The following is a 21773-nucleotide window of genomic DNA, read 5'->3' on the forward strand; positions in this document are numbered from 1 at the left end:
ATTTTTGTGGTAATCAATATTATGCCACAAATGCTGTCGATTGAGTTTAACTTGTACTGAACCCGGAATATTCCTTTAAGATGCGTTTTCGGTTATCTGACCACATGTGGTCAGCCAAGACGAATTCCTGTTTCCACCTGGTACTACCCATGGGTCTCAAATGTATCTCCTGTGACCACTTGTGTTTGGATTTCGAGGGGAAGATCTCATTTCATGATGACATACTGTACATCAATCATTTTAACACAACTAGGTTTCTGCCAGTGAATGCGGCTTATGTGGCCATATAAACGCATAGGCGTCGTTCTTAAGGGTTTTGAAGAGCGCACATCTGGGGGAAATTACATCAGGGTGAAATTACGTTGCTGTGGAGAATGTTGCTTTCTAACAAAGCCACATGCATATGGGGGTAAAGATAATGAAGCTTACAAAGTGCATGTAAATGCAAAAGCCACTTTTGTGTCTTAAGAAGGTTCTCGCAATAATCAGCTTTCTGGTGTGCATGTAAACAAGCTCACTATTCACTGCCATTGCATTAAAAAAAATGTACAGCAATATTCATTAAAACATATACCATTGTGTTCCGCATAAGTCATACAGGTTTGGAACGACATGATGGTGGTGAGTAAATGACAATTTTCATTTTGGGTGACTTGTGGCCTCTGGAGTAATCATACCAATCCTGAAACAATCTGGTGGCAAATCACACTAAACACAGGCAAAGTAAATACAGTCTGTGGTGCGGGTATAACACGTGTCTGGGTATTGGACAGAATCATGCTTGTTGGCTTGGCGTAGTGTCCTTATGTCCATAAAATCTGACATTTTGGATTCCAGTAAGCATGTACTTCTGGTGTAGTGTAGAGAAGGTGCTGCAGTACTGGTTTTTCTGTTGTGTCTGGTTGGAATAGTATGTGAGTGTGTGCGTCTATATACTGTATATACGTGTAACAACACTAACCGTGCAGATGGTAGATCTCTCTTGATGAGGTCTGCTCTCACCCTCTCTCCTACATGTCGATACACTTCCACCAGGGCTGTTATAGCTGCCTCCCGAACCTGTAAACAACGCATCCTTTAGTACAACTGTGTTGTTTTTTTAGTAGTAAAACTTACAAAGTGACAGATCATGATTATATGTACTGTACTGTAGTGCAATCTTGATTGGGATAGAAATGCAAATGGTGAATTAATTGAAAAAAAATTATAAATATAAGAAAAGAACAATAAATGTAAAGGTTCACTAAAATATAACAATAATAAGAAAAGTGCAAAGACGTAAAATGTATTATAATTCAAAAGGTTAACATTACTTAAAATATCAGGTGGTAAAACATTTTGGTCAAAGGGGTTCAGCTGACAAAACAAGTTTAGGAACCCCTGATGTAGACTATACAAATGTCATTGTATGTACAAGAGAATGTAAACCTCTTTTTGGAATTAACATTTAAAAAGAATATGAAGGGCCTGGGTAGCTCAGCGAGTATTGAAGCTGACTACCACCCCTGGAGTTTGAATCCAGGGTGTGCTGAGTGACTCCAGCCAGGTCTCCTAAGCAACCAAATTGGCCCGGTTGCTAGAGAGGGTAGAGTCACATGGGGTAAACTCCTCTTGGTCATGATTAGTGGTTCTTGCTCTCAATGGGGCACGTGGTAAGTTGTGCGTGGATCGCAGAGAGTAGCATGAGCCTCCACATGCTGCGAGTCTCCGCGGTGTCATGCACATTGAGCCACGTAATAAGATGCGCGGATTGAATGTCTCAGAAGCGGAGGCAACTGAGACTTGTCCTCCACCACTTGGACTGAGGTGATTAACCGCGCCACCACGAGGACCTACTAAGTAGTGGGAATTGGGCATTCCAAATTGGGGAGAAAAAGGGGATAAAAAATAAATATTAAAAAAAAATATGAATCACCATGTTTGAAAAATGGTGTGCATTTACAGTAAACACAGTCAATGAATGGATTAGTCTATTTAATATTAAAATAAATCAGCTATAGTATATATAGAATATCGGCAGAAACCAAGAAATAGCCCGTATATGCAGCGACTATCGATTGAAGTCGCTAGTCTCTATACTGTGAAGTTGCTAGTGGGAATTCATACAGCTGTCGCTGTAACGTTATTGGTGGACTGCACGTCTTGGCATATCTCTTGAAAATCTGATCACAGATGACAAGGCATTTTCCTAGTAAAACTAAGATTTAATTCATATTTAACAAGGAATCAGTTTTCTTGTCCCTAAAATTGCACATTCTGCAGGGGAGAGTGTTTTTATATGAACTGCAGCAGTGCTCATTGCATCATATCATTAATAAGATTAACAATCTATCAATGTACGAATCAAACTCACTCAGACTGCCGACAATCTCTTTTCCGCGCATCATTCTTTATTATATCCATGTATGTGGTTACACACAAATCATATAAAACATTGAAAATCACTCACAGAAACGTATCTGTCTTGCCTGCACTCAACTCATTATCTCACAGGTGACGTGAGTTCCACTGACACGCTCTTCATTTCAATTGGTTGTCACTCCTGAAAGTCGCTCCTCATTTGCATAAAGTTGAACTTTTCTTAACTTTGCCGTGTCGCTTGCCATGCCCACATCTAGTCGCTAGAGGTCGCTTACACTTGTGCTCACGGAAGTCTTTGGCTCTCGCTAAAAATTCATGAGACCTAGTCGCTTTGTCGCTGTAAGTCACTGCATGTGTGTATGGGGATTAAGGCACCTGTGGCTGCACTCGTTTTTTTTAGAGAACCTTGCCAACCAAAGAATTAATTAATAAATAAATACAAGACTTGCGCATGCGCTTTAACTGTTTAACTCATTCACGTGTGCATGGTTTCAAGATGATTTGCAAATTATAAAATGGAATGCATTTAGAAAAAAAATCATGCGTACAGAATCTTTTTTAATTTATCTTAATAATAAAATTGCCATACATTGACGGATCATTCTACGTACATCTCATAAATGAGGCCCCTGGCTGCTGAAGCAAAACTAGTTCAGAACAGGTTTGGGAATTGTAAGGAATTTTATGATTACAGTTCCTTAATGATTCCAGTAATTCTTTTAGTACTTTTTTTTAAAGAATTATTTGGAAATGAGAAATGCAATTCTTATTGTATTTACTACCCTCTGCTGTCTGTTACCAAATAATGAGATCATTTCAGATTTGTACAGAGCAGATATAACCAATCAGGAATAAATTTTATACAGTTCTTGTAAAAGGTGTGTTTGCAGACTTTTTAAGAGACATAAATACAATCCAATAATTGATCCTTACTCTAGATAATGAAATCTAAACCAACACGAAATGTGATGGCAGATTTCATTCATTCATTTATTATTTGATAAAAGTCCACTTATTGCAACAAAACTTGTGTATCTTTAATTATACATTGTCATATGAACAACCAGTCAGTAAATGCACTGCTTGATTTAATAGAGACACAGCAGGTCATCATTAAATAAACAGTAACAGTTCCAGAGACAGTTTAGACTGTGTTTTGTAGCCTAATGTTGTATTTCAGGCTTGTGAGACTTCAACAGTTCTTATTTCATTTCGAGTTGGACATTCATAACTTGCACACCAGTATAAGATTACTTGTACCGGAAGCGCCATGTGTTTTGCGCTGTTGATTCAAAAGAACCGGCGCCTGTGAATAATTCTTTCGGGAATCGAACTGTACCGGAAGCGCATATGTTTTGCGCTGTAAAAAGAGCCAGCTCAAGACTCGTTCATTTGGGAATTAAATACACTGGTAGAACTGTGTGTTTTTATGCTGTAGAGTCAGTAGAGGGCAGTGCTGCTGCAGAGATGTTCTGCTGGAAACACTGTCAGAGTTTTTGAGGACAGTGTTCCAGCTGCATCGGCGAAAAATTGCACGCTGGAGAACCGAAAGTCATTTTTTTTTTTTTAAAGAATGGAACCGGTTCTGAACAAAAACCGGTTCTCAGTTCCCAAGCCTAGTTAAGAACCTCTGCTCTAAATGACCTCACTCTCAACCCCCCCACCCCAATACTATCTAATGCTATCTAATGCTCATATCTGTGAATGATCTGTTCCCACAGCAGGAGCTCCAACTCAGCTGCACATGTCTAGAAACCAAGCATTAGTGCTGACTGCCTCCCTTGTGCACGCACGCACATGCACACACACAAAAGAACAAGAGAACAAGACAGAAACAAGGAGTGTGTCTTACTCCCTTTCCTTTTTCACACACATTCCAAGCATTGCATACATACACAGACTGACACACAATCAGACACAAGTAGATTGATACCTGGGGGTTTTGGTCTCCTGTTAGTGTACAGAGATGTGGAACAAATTTACTCAAACTCAAAGGCTGAGCACCATACCTAAGAGAGAGAGAAAAAGAGAGAGAGAAACAAATAAATACTGAGTGCAAGTCAGCTTAGACTGCAGACAGTTCACCACCCATTCAAATTCTACATGGATGCATGTATTGTGCTTTTACCACCATATTTCAATATATTGCAATTCTTTTTCTTCACTAGCTGATCAGTCATGATGTCAATTTGATGGCCAACCTGAAGGCTAATGTGCCATGGGTTCCCTCTGGAATTTCTAATGGCTTATGTGAATTCAGAAACCATTGCATGCTGTAAAATGTAAATTGCTACATAAGGACTATGACCAATGAATTAAACATCAGGAATGACATTCTTCCTGGGTTTTAGGACAACAAACTGAGCATATACTTGCTTCCATACTTTAGATCCTTGTATCAATACATTTTGTGTGTGCATTCATGCAATCTCCTACAGCTTAATGAATGAAGCAGGTCGTCAAAATAGGCACAAACTCTGAATCATGCACAGATGTTTTGCACGTTGCAACCCAATTATGATATCATGATGCAATGCGATGTACTGAATCGCTTTAAATGTATCGCAATGTGTATAAAATTGTAAGGTTATTGCTGATATCCAGCACTAGTTCTTACTATCTAACCTTTAATATAACACAAAACCCAAGGTCAAACTTGTTTCATAAGGAACGCAAAATAGATGGTTCCTAGCATTATTTTATTTAATAAACAGTGTTGTGTTGTATTAGGCTAAGTGCATACTGAAGTGATCAGGTGTAAATGACAGCTCCTTTGTCTACTGTGAGGGGTAACATTACTGAGAAAGTTCTGTTTACGTACATGTGCATATGCAGCACTTCAGTGAGAATGTGTGTTAATCTGACCTTCCTGGTATCGATACAAACAGGTAAGAGGATTATATGGGTGGGCCGAGTTTGTTAACACTTGTTCAGGGATTGTGAGAGCTTGTAATGAGTAAATGAACAGTGATGGTTCACCAATGTGTTTTGATTGATAGTGACTGAATGAAGAGCCTTTAGATTAGAGATTGTTTTAAATATCAGTGAATTCAGATGTCAACAACGGTGGTTTGGAATTCTAGGATGATGAATTTAATGAGTAAAATTAATACTTTTACACATCAGCTTAAATTCCAAATGTACACTCCTTCTGGGTCCCCATACATTTTGAATGAATTTCCTTTGCCTTTATGACTTTTCTAGTTGTTTGTGATTACTGGACCTTATTAAAAGGATTTTTTTTTTTTTTTCAGTTATGCTAGAGAGATTGTACTCTCAAAGATATATTTCTAGCAATTAAATATTTTAAAGCTCATAACTTAAAGGGACTGATCACCCAAAACTGACATTTCTGTCATTATTTACTCACTCTCATATTGTTCCAAACTCTTATGCATTCCTTTTTGTCCAGTGGAACACAAAAGGAGATGTTACGCAGAATATTAGCCTCAGTCACCATTCACTTTCATTGTCTAGAGAAACGATGCAGTTAAAGTCAATGGTGACTGAGGCTAATATTCTCGCTTACATCTTTTTGTGTTCAACGAAAGAAATAAAGTAAGTCATACAGGTTTGGAACGAATGAGGGTGAGTAAATCACGACAGAATTTTAATTTTTGGGTGAACCTTCCCTTTAAATTTTACACTCATTGTAGAAATTTCCATGGTTTTCCATGACTTCAAGGCATGGAAATCACAGTCTTAAAATTCCCCGATATTTCCAGGTTTTCTATGAATGTGGGAACCCTGCTCATATCAGTGTTTAAACTGAGAGAATATGGTTGCGTCAACAATCGTGATATGGAAGACCGGTGCCCCCTGTTGGACAAGACACACAACAAATGTGTGTTTGTTTACAAAGTGAGAATGTCTGGGATTGTATGGGAGACTTACGCATTTAGTGTGGCAACCAAGCACAGGCAGAGTCCCTCTCTACTGCGGAAATTTTTGTGTTTGAAGCCGGGAAACAGCCTCTCCCAAACATACTACACAAAGAGACAGAAGGAGAAAAGAAGGGCAGGGAGACCAGAGGTAAAGAAAGAGAAAGAGATTCATGTAATTAACTCATTACAAAGCATTACTGCAAAAGCAGGAGAGAAAAAGAGGATATGCTCAGATGGAAGTAATGAATTACTGGCAGCTGAAACTGGCAAAGAGGATCCAATGTGGTTCAATTCAGAAAGCAGACACAAACAGTGGCTTCAGAGCAGGTTTGTTTGTCTGTATGAATACTGTAGATGCAATAGCTTGGGTGTGTGATCATTTAAAAGTGAACTGGCACTGTACGGTTAGGTCACTTTTGGAGCGTGGTCGCTCACCATGGGCGTTGCTGTCTGATCCATCAGCTTCAGAATGAGCGCTTGTGTCTGTTCTCGAACCTGGTCCTTTGCGTCACCCAGACGATCAACCAATGCAGGCACCACTGAGAGAGAAAACTGATTTTGTATTTTAAAGAGATCAATAAAAAAAAAACAACTATAATAATTTACTCACTCTCATGTTGTTCCTAACCCGTTTGACTTCCACACTGAACAAAATAGGCAGAAAGTTAGAGACTAACAGCCTTACTCACCATTCAATTTTGTTGTATGGAGAAAAAAAAAAAAAAAATCTATGAAAATAATGGTGAATGAGGCTAACATTCTGCCTCATTTTGTGATACCATGGAAGAAAGATTTTGATCGAGGTTTGTAGGGGTGTAACGATTCACTTGTTTTCTGGATGCATCAATAACTAATCCTGCCGATTTATATGCATCGAACTTGAAATATGATTTTTGAATCAAGAATCTTTAGTGTTGTTGGTCAATAATCTATTTAAAATGCTAAAAATCGAATGAATCGCGATTCAACAAAATAGTGTACAATATTTTAAAATATATAAACATTTAATTAGTTTAAAGTGTGATTTAATGGAGACATGAGCCTGAGCTCTTATAGCTCTCCCTCACAGACACGCTGCACTCTTCTGTCGCCCTTTATGGGATCGCGCCCACTCTCAGTTCTCTCCGCAACTCTCATTGAAACTTTTTCTGAACAGCTTTCGAGCACCTCGTGTCTGATCTCTTTTTAGAACGGCCTCTGACCATCACATGAGCAAATGGCAGCTTGCGCTCGTCTCGAGTGAAACGCGCTCAAAGCAGTGTACAGCTGCCAAAGCATTGCGTGGCCACTACTGAAATAAAATGCTTTCAATGCAGGGAAACTTAGCCGTTATTTTCCATTAGTGCCATTTTACTGGTACAATTGTTTAGTTGGGGACTTGGCGGGCAGAAAACATTTAAGTTGAAATCATCTAGTTGATACTGCTTTTCTCTTTTCCTTATTTGTATATAAGGCCTTGAGGAAACTAAATGTAGTCATATGATGTTACTTTAATGCTGTAATAAATGGATTGTTTTACCGATTCAGGGTTCCCATGGTCATGGAAAACCTGGATATAAGGGAATTTTAATATTGTGGTTTCCAGGCCTGAAAAAGTCATAAAAACTAATCAAATCTTAAAAGATCTGTCTTTTTATAGTGAAATATGGAATACTTTTGTAGTTATGCTTGGATCTAAAATATTTTATTAGCACATTGCACTCTGTTGTATTCCAAAAAGCCTGGATCTACATGTGTTTAAGTTCAAGCTGCTTTTGGTGCAATAAGCTATATTAAAAGAGATAATTCGCCCTAAAAATGAAAATTCTCTCATCATTTACTCACCCTCATGCCATCCCAGATGTGTATGACTTTCTTTCTTCTGCAGAACACAAGATTTTTAGAAGAATATCTCAGCTCTGTTGGTCCATACAATGCAAGTGAATGGTGATCAGACCTTTGTAGCTCCAAAAATCACATAAAGGAAACTTAGAAGTAATCCATATGACTCCAGTGTTTAAATCCATTTCTTCAGAAGCAATATAATAGGTATGGGTGAGAAACAGATCAAACTAAGTTAATTTTTTACTCTAAATCTCCACTTTCACTTTTTCATCTGAAAGTCACAAGTGGTGCCTGTTTAGTTTCACTTTCACATCTGAAAGTGAAAGTGGAGATTTAGAGTAAAAAAAAGGATTTAAATATTGATCTGTTTCTCACCCACACCTATTATATAGCTCCTGAAGATATGGATTTAAACACTGGAGTCAGATGGATTCTTTTAGGTTTCCTTTATGTGATTTTTTGGAGCTACAAAAAGTCTGATCACCATTCACTTGCATTGTATGGAACTACAGAGCTAAAATATTTGTGTTCTGCTGCAGAAAGAAAGTCATACACATCTGGGATGGCATGAGGGAGAGTAATTGATGAGAACATTTTCATTTACGGGTGAACTATCCCTTTAAGAATTTTGTCTATTCTTTTTTTTTTTTTTTTTTTTTTGGCTTGCCTAAGACACATTAGGGTATTTTAAGAATCCTATAAATGTATAAATGGGGGGGGGGGGGGTGGATCGTTTCAGCGATGCATACTCAAACGATTCTGAATCGATTCTCAAAAGAATCAGAATCGATACTGTGTTCAGTTTAAATCACGGCAGAGCAGTGGCGCGCGCCAAAGACAGATGTGGAAACAAAGATACGACTTCACTAAAGTCAAGCGCACTCACTAAAGTCAAGTGCACAAACACAACTGTTTGCAGACCAGCTGTATCAAACACATGACCATTTGTGCCCGAATGAAACTACGATCCCGAAATTATTTCACAAACCCACGCACATAGCAACGGGAGAGTTTATTCGTGATAGGAAGACAACAAACAACATGAAAGACGAGCTCGCACCCATTTTTTGCACCGATTTGCACACAACGGGGTAAAACAGAAGAAAATAATGACGAGACAGCAGTTTGGGATATGTTGGTGATGTTTTCGTTTATTTTTTTCCCCGATGCCTTTCTCTACTCTTGCGTGCTCTCCATTTCATTGGCTTTTGCTTTATTGCCGGTCACTCGCTTGTCAGGACAGTGCGCACACCTGATGATAAAGGTTTGAAATCCATCGTAGCTTTTGCGACAGGGTCGTGCGATCTTCTACTCGCAGAGCAAACAGATGGAACAGTGCATACCAGACGCTTGATAAATGTCTGAAGCAACAACTGCGCTAATTAAACCGCTTTACTATCACCTGTGCAGGTGAGGAGAGAAGCTGACAGCTGCACTCTCACAGAAGCAGATATAGCTCTCATCCTGGACCAGTAACTTCCAGTTGTGGTTAAAAATTAAAATGAATAGCATGGCATAGATTAATTTTAAATAATAATGAAATACTATTAAATGATTTACAATGCTTAAAAATAAAAACATGTATATAATCTGTTGAAGTAAAAGTATTCAGTGTGTTCTGATGGAGAACCAATATTTTTTTTCTTGTGCTTTTAAGAGATTTTTTTCTAAGGTTCAAAAGAAAGAAACGGAAAAACTGAGATACTCTTTTAAATTATAGAACCATTTATTTAATCTTGTGGATGTTCCATGTTTTGTTCACAGCTCATACTGAATGTAAAAGGCCAGTTTATGTAATGTGACTTGTTCTGATTTTTGAAAACAGCTGTTAAATAAAAAGCTGAAAGGGAAAAAAGACAGTAAAAAATAAATTGACGAAACTGAAAAAAGAAAAAAATTGAAGGACAAGATGTATCGTGATGCATCGAGAATCGTTTTATAATCGAATCGTTACCCTTTGAATCGTAATCGAATCATGAGGCCAGTGAAGATTCACACATCTATATAAATGCATTTTAAACAATACAGAATCGACTAGAACTTCACTGTAAATACTCATCCTGAATCGAATCAAAAACCTATGAATGCTGAATTGATTTGCATTTGACCCAAAGAGTTACACCCCTAGAGGTTTGGAACAACATGAGGGTGAGTAAATGGTAACAGAATTTATTATCAGGTAAACTATAACTTTAAAATCTAATGCAGAGACAACTATAGGAAAGCTATTTGTAGGTTGTATTCCCCAAAAAGACAAACACTGGAGCTATCAAGCTTTGCTCAGTTTGTCTGAGCATCACAACATAGCAATATAGACTCAACCAATGACAAGAGTGTGGTTCGGAGCGATCTATTTGTGTGACCAATGGAAAACAAGGAAAGTGTTTCAGAAACCTGTAGGAAAACAGTCATTTTATATGCATTTTCAGTTGATGACAGTAGTGGCATAGAAAAGACACTCTTCACCTTTAACTTAAAGTTTTAACATTAAAGTTTAAGTTCAATTGGGCAAACACAAACACTCTTTATATGAAGTCATCCCATTCCCTTCTCTGTGTTCTTTTGGTTCTATGTTTTCATGATGAATGAGGTATGATGTGTATGAGTGCGGGGTGATCTGTTATGATCATAACAACCCGTTTCCTTGGTAACATGAGGAGGTAACGCCAAAACAGCTGAGAAACTAGAACTGAGCCTGTGGATTATGTCATGTGCATGACAAGTTCAGTCACCCTGGTATTTCCCTTTCTGCTGATTATGCAATGGAGATATCTTGAGCTTATAGTGCCTTATTGTATTAGTATGGGGGACACAATGTAAGATTTCCGTAGCAGCACATATTGAAACACAATTGTCTTACCTGTGCCAAAATAACCTCTGAAGCGATCAGTCATCCGATCCACGAATGCGCTGACAATATCGATCCCCATCAATGCAACCTGACACCAAACAAGAAAGAGACAAATCAGCTGAAAATGTCAACTCCTAGATCACTCTTGCTCTCATGTAGGCAAACTGCATGACAGCAGAATCAGTAAAACACAAGATGCCCAAAGCAGAGGAGATATGCAGTTTCACACCCCTGATTCTCCCCTAATTTTTTACGCAAAAAACTCTTGGTGCTGCCTTTAATTTTCGCTGATTCTAATTTTTTTAATCATTATACAATATTTCGTTTTTTGTAATACAGTAAAAAAAAAAAAATACTGTTATGTAATAAGAATCATCACTGAAAATAATGGGAATAGTACAGCTACAACAACTGGACGCATTACAATAATGAGGATATGGGGGTAAAATGTGCTCAAGTGTCCTGAAAATAGCCACAATGCAAAAAAGCATTTTTCACACAAGAGCAATATTTAGCCAATTAAATGTATTAGGCTAGTACTATAAATTGTATTAGAACTATTAGTGTCTGCTGAGTCTTTAAGAATGATTATTGTTATTGTGCTTGTGTGCGAGTGAACGAGCGGGTGAATTAAAATAAGAGATTGTGAGTGTGTGTGTGACATAGTGTATTGAGGATTGCTGCAGTGTATTTCTTGGCAGTGCAGAATGGAAGTTCGCATTCCAAAGAAACAATCAAATATTCACTACATCCCAGAAGCTCCAGTTATGACCTATTTTAGGCAAAGCATCCAGAGAGAGTTGTGTGTAAGGGCAACAGTGTTTGTGCAGTGTGCACCTGCATAAGGAACAACTGCACCTGGAGATTTCATTTGACATTGTTGAATGCATTTCAACTGGACTCAGCAATGAGCCTACTCATACTTTTTAAGAAAATTTCTCAAGACAGACAACCTATTCAGTAAGCATTTCTGGCTCTATCAACTTGTGGTCTATTTAGAAAACATCTTGTTTATAAATAAAGGATATTCTTTCACTATAGTATAGTATACTTTTATCAGACCCATTGAGCGGTCAGCATAATAGTACCGGTACTTCCCTCTATGAAGCACTGCTGTCTGATTCCTGCCAATGTGTTCTTACCTAAAAGTACCAATAATTTCTAATAAAAAAACTCAAAATATAAAAGTTATTTTAAAAATTTAATTCCAACAATCAAAAAGCACAAATATTTCGGTGGAGGGATGAAAACGGTCTACCAGATCTTCTACCAGTACGCCAAGGAATTTTACACCCTGCATTTATCAAACCACATATACTTGTAGCAAGTCTGCAGCTGTGTCTCTAATCTATGAATCAGCCCTATCATTTGTAGTCTGCAATCTCAATGAGTCTGATGTCATAGCAGTCCATTAACATCGGTCCCTGAAGACCTGACCTATCAGCTGAAGGTGAAACACAGATGAACCCAGATGGAGCACTTACAGCATGAGGCACCTGAAAGATTTTCGATGCATCTTTGAAGATGTTCCTATTCCAAGCATGTTCTGGTTCATGCAAACAGTGACATTAAAAAGGGAATTAAAGCAGAACGGATCTTATTTGACTCAGTATGATGGTCTTAAACAATAGCAGCGGCATGAGCCAGCAAAAGAGCTCTCCCTGGCTTCTCAATGTAATACAGAAAGAAGCAAAGATGAATGCTTTCTTAATTAATACAGCATACTCTTAAGTAACTGTATTACAACAAGCATGTGTAAATGGGGTGAACATATATAACTGCACTGGCCCTCTGACATATGTGACATGTGGCTTTTACTGCCTCAGTGCAACTGAACAATACCCAACGCGACCCCTCCCCCATCCTCATGGAACCCCCCACTAGCATACCCAATCTCACATAGACACAAATGAATCTATAATTTATATACACTTCTTTGACTGTACTAAAGTTTGATTCTAGTGGTCAACCGATATATCGTAGAGGCCGATAAATCAGCTGATATTCAGACTTTTTTTAATTATATGCATCGGCCGATAAATTTTCCTGTTTGGCCGATTTGTTTCTTGAGGGCGCCGAGAATCGCCTGCTTGCATGTGAAGCGACTGAGACATGTAAACGACCAGTCATGGTTCGTTTTCTTGTTACGTGCCATCGTGTTACTACAATAATAGACAACACAGTGTCATCTAAACAGTCCGCATATAAGAGCTGCGGCAGACACGTTTGAGGTCAATGTTAAAGTGCTCGCCTGTTTCATTCTACCTCACTCTCCTCAACAGTTCTCTGTAACTTTTAACGGTCTTGTCTAATGATAAAAAGGCAAATAATCAATAAAACTTCTATTATATACCGTTTGCAAATATGCAGATATCTCGTTTAAACAGGTGTAATAAACCAACCTCACATAACTTCAGCAGATCCAGCATCCTGTGAAGCGCTCATTTACCTCTCAAGCATGTATTCTAACGGTCACTCCTCTACAGTTCCCTGTCACCTTTAACTTTCTTTTCTAATGATAAAAGGCAAATATCAATAAAACTTCTATTATATACTGTTTGCAAATATGGAGATATCTCGTTTAAACAGATTCACAAACCTCACGAAACTGCTAATGTGGACACAGCTTTGTGTAAAAATGAGTAAATATAGTGCTAAAAATAAAAAATTGATAATTTTATGTTAATTTACTATTTTAAATTCTGTGATATATCGGCCACACTGCTCTCTGGATATAGGCATCGGCAATTAAAAAACTCATATCGGTTGACCACTAGTTGATTCTCACAAAACCAGTCAAGAAATTGTCCAGGTCATATTTTACTCCAAAATCAACAAGCAAATAAGAAATTATCTTTTGTATACAGAAAATTATGTCTATTTTTTAGGGTCATTAAGATTTTTTACATTTTGATTATTTTCATGAAGGTTATGCATTTTACCCCAAATTCTAATTAGTGCAATGCGTAAAAGATGGCCATTTTATCTCACATCGCCAACATGGGGGGGGGAATTCCCCCATGTAAAAAATATTAAAAAAAATAAAATAAATAATAATAAAAATATATATATATATATATATATATATATATATATATATATATATATATATATATATATATACATACACACACACACACACACACACACAACCGGTCAAAAGTTTTGAAACACTTACTCATTCTTTATTATAATTTGTCTTCACATTTTAGAATAATAGTAAAGTCATCAAAACTATGGAATAACATAAATGGAACTATGGGAATTATGTTGTGACTAAACAAAATCCAAAATAAATCAAAACTATATTATATTTTAGCATCTTCAAAGTAGTCACCCTTTGCCTAGAATTTTCAGAAATGTACTCTTGACATTTTCTCAACCAAATTCTTGAGGTATCACCCTGGGATGCTTTTTAAACAGTATTGAAGGAGTTCCCATCTATGTTGGGCACTTATTGGCTGCTTTTCTTTATTATTTGGTCCAAGTCATCAATTTCAAAAACTTTATTTTTTTATTACAATTTAGTTTTATAATGAAATAAATTAATATGGTGGCACAATTATATTTTTGTCTACAAAACTAATTTCAAACATTTAAGCATATGCCTTCAGATCAAAAGATTTTTATGATCATAAGAAACATTTCAGTCAAGTGTTTCAAAACTTTTGACCGGTAGTGTATGTGTGTGTATATGTGTATATATATATATATATATATATATATATAAATAAATTGTAAATTATTTAGCTGTAATACAGTAAAAAAAAAAAAAAAAAAAACTGTTGTGCAAATGGGAATCATCAATGAAAATTATGGGAATTGTAAAAGTAACATCCATACAAGTTGCAGAAATGAAAAAAGTAAAATGTGCTTAAAGGGATAGTCCACCCAAAAATGATCATTCTATCATCATTTGCTCACCATCATGTTGTTCCAAATGACTCCTTATGACTTTCATTCTTTCTTTGGAACACAAAAAGACATGTTAGGCAGCATATTTGTCACCATTCACTGTTTTTACATCTTTTTTCATATAATGAAAGTGAATGGTGATTGACATTCTGCAATTTGTCTAATATCCAAAAAAGAAAGTCATGCAGGTTTGAAACAACATGAAGGGGAATAAATAATGACATTTTTGGTTGAACTATCGCTTTGAATGTCCTGAAAATGTCACAATGAAAAAAACAAAAACAAATAAATAAGAATTTTCCTTTTTGGGTGAAGTATCACTTTAAGTGTCCTGAAAATAATGTCACAATGCAAAAAAATAAATAAATAAAAAAATAATAATAAAAATACATAAATACTAAAGTTTAATTTTTGGGTGAACTGTCACTTTAAGTGTCCTGAAAATAATGTCACAATTAGGGCTGTTACAATTATGAAATTTGGCTGACGATTAATTGTCAAACAAATAGTATGACAATTAATTGTCTGTTTTAAGGCTTTCATGATTAATTGTTATATAAATTGTCATTTTTTTTAAGGTGTGCTTTTTTCTGCATGTGTGCTTCATACACCTTAAGTCATTTTTACATATTTAACTTCAAATATATAAATCAAATAATAAAGTAGGGATAAACTATGATTTGCTTTTAAGACTTAGGAATGACATGAAAAATAATGTATTAAATATTAAAATATTTCTAAATACTTAAAATATGTCTCTTTTTGGTCAACTTTAATTTACATTTACACTTGTTTTTTGAACTCATTTGAAATATAATATAATAAAATTATATTTATATTATACAAAAGTCAAATATTTATTTTCTAATTTCTTCACTTTCACACATTATTTTAATGCTCTAATTAAACCCACAAGCCTTTATTTCTCATGAAGCAAAACCTCTGAGATTTCATTTCATCATTTTATCACTCCACAGAAATAGAGCAAGTGTGCTTCTTATGAATCAGAGTGCTTGATGCACTCTTCAGGACAGGTGCTGGTTGACCTCCGCGGTGTGGCTCAGTGACGCTCGGAATCGGAGTTCAACTGAATGACATACAAACGTGCCGTTCATGGCAATTATACAGTATATTTGCTTAAAATTCCCTTATTTGGGCATTAAAATGTGACTGGAATTTAAATGGCCAATAAACACGATTGTCTCAAATAACCGCGGTTCGATCAAATAACCGTGATCAGATGGTAACCGTGATTTAATAATTGCGACAGGCCTAGTCAAAATGCAAAAAATACATATAATTTTTAATTTTTTGTGCGAACTATTGCATCCCAAGTGTCCTGAAAATAATGTCACAATGAAAAAAAAAAAAATTAAGAATTTTCATTTTTGTGTGAACTATCTTCTCAGTTACGTATGTAACCTCGGTTCCCTGAGACGAGGGGAACGAGACATTGCGTCACTAAGCTGATGCTATGGGGAGTGTCCTTCTATACGACCTAGTTGAAACCTCTCTACAATAACAGCAATTCTAAAATTGGTTATGGTGTAAGCCACGTCCTTTTAGGTGCGAATCTGTCCGGTATAAAAGCAGATCCGCAAACACCATTCTTGTCTAGAGCGCTTGTCATATAAATTGTCATTTCTTTTCTGGGTTTGACAGTGGTTTTTGAAAGACCCGGACCAAACTCCAGACATGAATTGTCAACTGACAGTGCTTGCAAATCACCGACCCGTTTTACTGAGGTCAAAGCCAGTAGTAATGCGGTCTTAAGAGAAAGCACACACAATTCAACATAGCCCAGAGGCTCGAAGGGAGGCCCCGCGAGCACTTTAACGACCAAAGTCAGGTTCCAAGTTGGGACTGATTGCTGGGCGAGGGGGATTTAGCTTCCCCGCCCCCTTAAGGAATTATGATTAAATCATGTTTGCCTATAGAGGTGCGTGATATGTAGATATAGTTGCCACATAGTCGCAACTTTGAGCATTAACAGAGTGAGCATTACGTCCATTCGTTCTTAAAGAAATTAACGAATTTCACATATGGGGCAGTTCACTGGGTCTTTGCCGTGTGAAAAGCACCAATTAGTGAACACCATTTCCATTTCAGTGTGTAAAGGCATCTCATAGATGGTGCTCAAGCCTGTAAAATGGTGTTCATAAAAGACTGAGCCAATTCTGGCTCATCCGCTGTGCTCTGTTCAAAGTCCACACCTGTAGGCTTCACAGCTCTGGCTGGGGATGCCAAATCGTGCCTTCAGCGGAATTTCCCATGGAGGTCCGTTCAGTATTTCTACCATCTCCAGATACCAGGACTGATTGTGCCATTTCAGAGCAATTAACAAGACTGTTTTCATGTCCACTCGGACTTTGTTGATGACAGAATGAAGGAGGTGCACCAGGGGAAACGCGTACTCGCCAGCGCGTCCTGGTGACTTATGTTGTCTGAACGAATCAGAATGTGATGATTCACGATGATGTCGGAATGAAAAGCTCTCAAAGCTAGAAAGACAGCCAGTAGCTCTAGGTGGTTGACATGCCATGCCCGTTTCGCACCTGTTCAGGTGTCAAAAGTCGGGCGTTCATCACACACCGTGCCCCAAACTGTGTTGGATGCATCTGTGGTCAGCACTTTCCTTCTGAAAATTTGACACCATAACACCCTGTTGGTAGAAGCCGACAATGTCCATGGTGGTAGAGCAGCCAGACAGCAGCGAGTCACCACGATGCGCATGCGCCCAAGGCTCCAGGTGCAATGTGGAATATCACTTGAGTCAGTACTGGAGAGGTCTCATGTGTAACAGACCTAACGGTCTTACGGCGGATGCTGCTGCCATAAAACCCAGCATTCTCTGAAATGACTTCAGTGGTAATGATTTTCCAGTTGGACTGAGACGGACACCGAAAAATGGTCTGTACGCTCTAATTTGTGAGGTGCGCACGCATGCTCACAGAGTCGAGACGAACTCCTAAAAAGGAGATTTACTGGCAGGGGAAAAGTGTGCTTTTTCCCAAGTGACATTAGACCAGATTTTCCATATGGCAAAGCAAGAAGTCTCTGTGTTCGCTCAGTAGTGCCTCTGATTGGCTAGTAATAACCAATCGCTGAGGTAATTCAAAAAACACACACCGTTCATTTTCAATGGGGCAAGCACCGCATCGATGCATTTCGTGAACGTGCGGGGAGCCAGAGACAGACTGAAATGAAGGACTTTAGATTGAAGTTCCTTCCTTCCTACAAAGCCGCCTGTAATGTGGTGCAATTGGTACATTAAGTACGTGTCCTTCAGATCTATTGACGCAAACCAGTCCTGAGGACGGACATGTGATGAGATCAGTTTCTGAGTTAACATTTTGAATGGGCACGTTGCGAGCGCGCGATTCAAATGTCTCAGAACTAGAATGGGCCGAAGTCCGCAGTCCTTCTCCGGAATGTGGAAATAACGGCTGTAGGACGGAGGGACAGCTGTGTGTGTGTCGCAGTCTGGGGCAATCTCTGTCGTGTTTTTTTGCGAGGAGACTGTGAATCTCTGTGCGCAATATCGGCATATTCTGTGGTCAGACCACAGATTACAAGCGCCAGCGAAGCGAGTTGGCCAACGTACAAACTGAATCGCATGACCGTGCTCGATCGTTTTAAACAGCCAGTCTGACACGCCCGTGAGGACTTGCTACGCATTCGCGCAACGGGACAGCAGGCTTATTAATTAATCTGAAACAACCTCTATCGCGTTCTTTGCGAGAAGATTCTGTATTTTGGCTCGTAACACCGGCGCGTCTTCGGACAGAACCGTGGAAGACAACACCGTTGAAACGGATAGCCGACATGGAAATTGGATCGTATAACCACGTTCAATCGTTTTTAGCACCCAGTCAGAATTCCCTGTTAAGGGCTCGCCACGCATCCGCATAACAGGACAGAGGGCAATTTGATTTGTTAATTGTATGATATAATGCACCGCTCACCATTGGGAAGCGGTTGTGCATAATGTGTGGGCTTTGAAGTAGGAAAGCTCTTTATTGAAAAAGTGTGAGCGTCTCGTGCATGTGCATCTAGCACTGTACTTTTTTGCATTCTTTATTGCACATGATTGAATGTGAGACACAGAAACAACATACTGAACAACAATATTCCTTTCCCGACAAACAGCAGTGGGGAAAAGGGGAACAGCATTGTGTTTCAGGGGCACTTTTGCTGCGTGGGGGGGTCCCCTCGTCACGGGGCTTGCACTGAGGCAACTGCCTTCATTTGGGCCATTGCTTGATTGGCTTTCCCGGTGGTTCGGTGGCGACATTTGAGGCAGCAGGCATGGGGTTCTTAGCCGGGTGCTGGCCTGATACAGAGCAGGAGCGAGCCGGTTGTATTGAAGTACTGCTCCGTTTTGGCATAAAATGTCTCATAGCCTGTGAGTGTTGACAAGTCGTGAAATAGCGCTCAGCAAATTTATCCACAGAGCCTCCAAAAAGGCCGGCTGGAGACACCGGAGCAGCTTTTTCCGCGTCACGCATTTCTGTGAGGGTCAGCCAGATGTGACAATCCAAAACCACCAGGTTGCTTATTGACTTGCCAATGGCCTGTGCAGTGACTTTCGTGGCTCACAGCGCTAAGTCCGTAGTGATGCGGAGCTCTTTGTACATCTCTGGATTGTAGCCTTGCTCGTCCATTGCTTGAGGAGCTTAGCTTGGAAAACTTGGAGCACTGCAATCGCGTGGAGTGCTGGACCTGCTTGGCCCGCCGCCGAGTATGCTTTCCCAGCCAGTGCGGACATCAGTCGACACGGCTTGGAAGGAAGAACAGGGCGTGATTTCCACGCCCTTCTACTCACCGGGCAGAGATGTGCCGCTACCGCCTCTTCCACAGGGGGTAGCTGGGCATAAACTTTGTCTCTTCCCTGGTGTCCACTTTAGTGAGGAGAGTGGAACCACTGTGCGAGCGAGCTGAAAAGGACGCGCGCCAGGCAGAGTAAATGTTCACCGGAACACTGCAGGGGAGCGGAGAGTCTTCTAGTTGCCATGAAGATCCAGCCTGCTGACTCATACAGTTGCAATCAAAATTATTCAACCCCCCCCCCAAGACAGTAAGGATTTACAAAGGTAAGCTTTTCTGATGACCCAGAATTTTTAAACTTTACATCTATATCAGTTGAGTGACACATTCAAAGTCATAGTGTGAATATATAACCTAATATTTCTAAATAGCAGGATTTTTTTTTAATACATAATTATTATTGCATGTAGCGGTTTCTTAAATATGTAAGGCTACACAGATAATTGTTTTAAAACAAAGTCATCAATCTGCAGTGGCACTTAAGTTTTAAAATTTAAGTTTAGTGTCGTAAGCAAAAAATGTATTTCTATGCAAAAAATGCAATTAAAAATAAGCTGTCTCAAAAGCTAATAGAGGAGATTATTTCATTACACAAGAAAGGTCATGGCTAAAAGTAAATTTCCAAGGCACTTCAATTTCCAATAGACAAAGTTGGCAGCACCATTCATACATTTTTTAAATACAGTACAACAGCAACCTTGTTGGGGTGTGGAAGAAAGCAAAACTTCAAGTGAAATGTTGACTTGAATATTCAAGAAGTAATTAGGAAAGACCTGTGGAGTCCTGGAAGAAGGTTTTACAGACGTATGGCACTAAACTGAAAATGAGTTTTAGACCCATGGGTCAGCAGTACGTCTGGAGTAAGATGACAAGGTGATGACAAGAACGACACCATCCCCACAGTCAAGCATGGAGGTGGGTCAGTCCTGTTATGGGGGTGTTTTGCGGCTGCAGGAAACGGCTATCCTGACTATGTGACTGACACCATGGATTCTTTCAGGTATCAGGCCATTTTGGCATGAAAAATGTGATGCCTTCAGTGTGTAAATTGAAGCTCGGTGATCACTGGACTTTCCAGCAAGACAATAACACCAAGGATACATCCAAGTTGTCCAAAATCTGGTTCGGGGATAGGTCGTGGAATGTCCTTAAATGACCCTTTCAATCCATCATTAAAATCCCATTGCAAACCTTTGTTGGGATTTCAAGGAAGCAGTGGCAGCACAGAAACCAAAGAATGTCAATGAGCTGGAAACTTTTGCTCATGAGAAATGTGTAAAATTTCTAATAGAGAGGTGTACGAAGCCTGAGAACACTTACCGGAAACATTTATTTGCTGTTATTAAGGATAAAGGATGCTCCACAAATGACTGACTTTAGGGGTTTAATATTTTTGACATGACATTTGTGGAGAGAATTAGTTATTTTTTATTTTAAAATTTGGGTAAACTGAACACTTTGTTCTCAAAATCACTCAAATGTGTATTAAAAACGTACTTTGTTTACTGAGGTTTTAGTTGATGTGTTTTAATTCACATCACCAGAATGTATTGCTGGTCAGGGGGGTTGAATAATTTTGATTGCAAATGTATGTCGCCGGTGAAGTAGTAGAGGACTTCCAAACGAGAGATGTATGGCTGTCTTGAGGGAAGAAAATTCTGAAGAATGGTGTTTGCGCACCTGCTTTTATACAGGACAGCTTCGCGCCTAAAAGGGCGGGGCTTAAACACCATTATTTTGGATGGTTTCAACTCGGTCCTATAGGAGTACACTCCCCATAGCGTCAGCTTAGTGACGCAATGTCAAGTGTACTGAGTGGTAAGGGAACGCTTGAAGAGTCCTGAATATAATGTCACAAAATGCAAGAAAACAAATATATTAATTAATCATTTCATTTTGGGGTGAACTGTCGCTTTAAGGGCCGTGAAAAAAGTCCGATGCAAAAAAAATTAGAATAATAATTTTTTTTTTTTCTTGTATTGCTTTAGGGTTAAATATGGACATTTTCGTGAGAATCACCCAGAAATGAAAGAACATCCACAAGGTAGCCTGATGCAATTAGTGAATTACATCGTCTGGTTAAGATGAAATAAACTGGTGGATCTGGCTCC

At 38.6% G+C, this 21773-nt stretch overlaps 1 protein-coding gene across 26 annotated transcripts in view; it reads right to left on the bottom strand.

Annotated features, from left to right (window-relative positions):
* The window catches only part of LOC127421299 (CLIP-associating protein 2-like), a 76443-nt gene that overhangs the window by 53650 nt on the left and 1020 nt on the right, over positions 1-21773 (bottom strand). For all 26 annotated transcript variants that reach the window (XM_051664242.1, XM_051664266.1, XM_051664238.1 and 23 more), the window contains exons 2-6: positions 10930-11008; positions 6681-6784; positions 6256-6347; positions 4295-4370; positions 962-1059 (exon numbers count right to left, since the gene is read on the bottom strand). In XM_051664242.1, the coding sequence (XP_051520202.1) occupies positions 962-1059; positions 4295-4370; positions 6256-6347; positions 6681-6784; positions 10930-11008 (449 nt within the window). The remainder of the gene's footprint in view (positions 1-961; positions 1060-4294; positions 4371-6255; positions 6348-6680; positions 6785-10929; positions 11009-21773) is intronic.

The sequence above is a fragment of the Myxocyprinus asiaticus genome, chromosome 30, assembly GCF_019703515.2.
Source record: "Myxocyprinus asiaticus isolate MX2 ecotype Aquarium Trade chromosome 30, UBuf_Myxa_2, whole genome shotgun sequence".
Classification (NCBI taxonomy): domain Eukaryota; kingdom Metazoa; phylum Chordata; class Actinopteri; order Cypriniformes; family Catostomidae; genus Myxocyprinus; species Myxocyprinus asiaticus.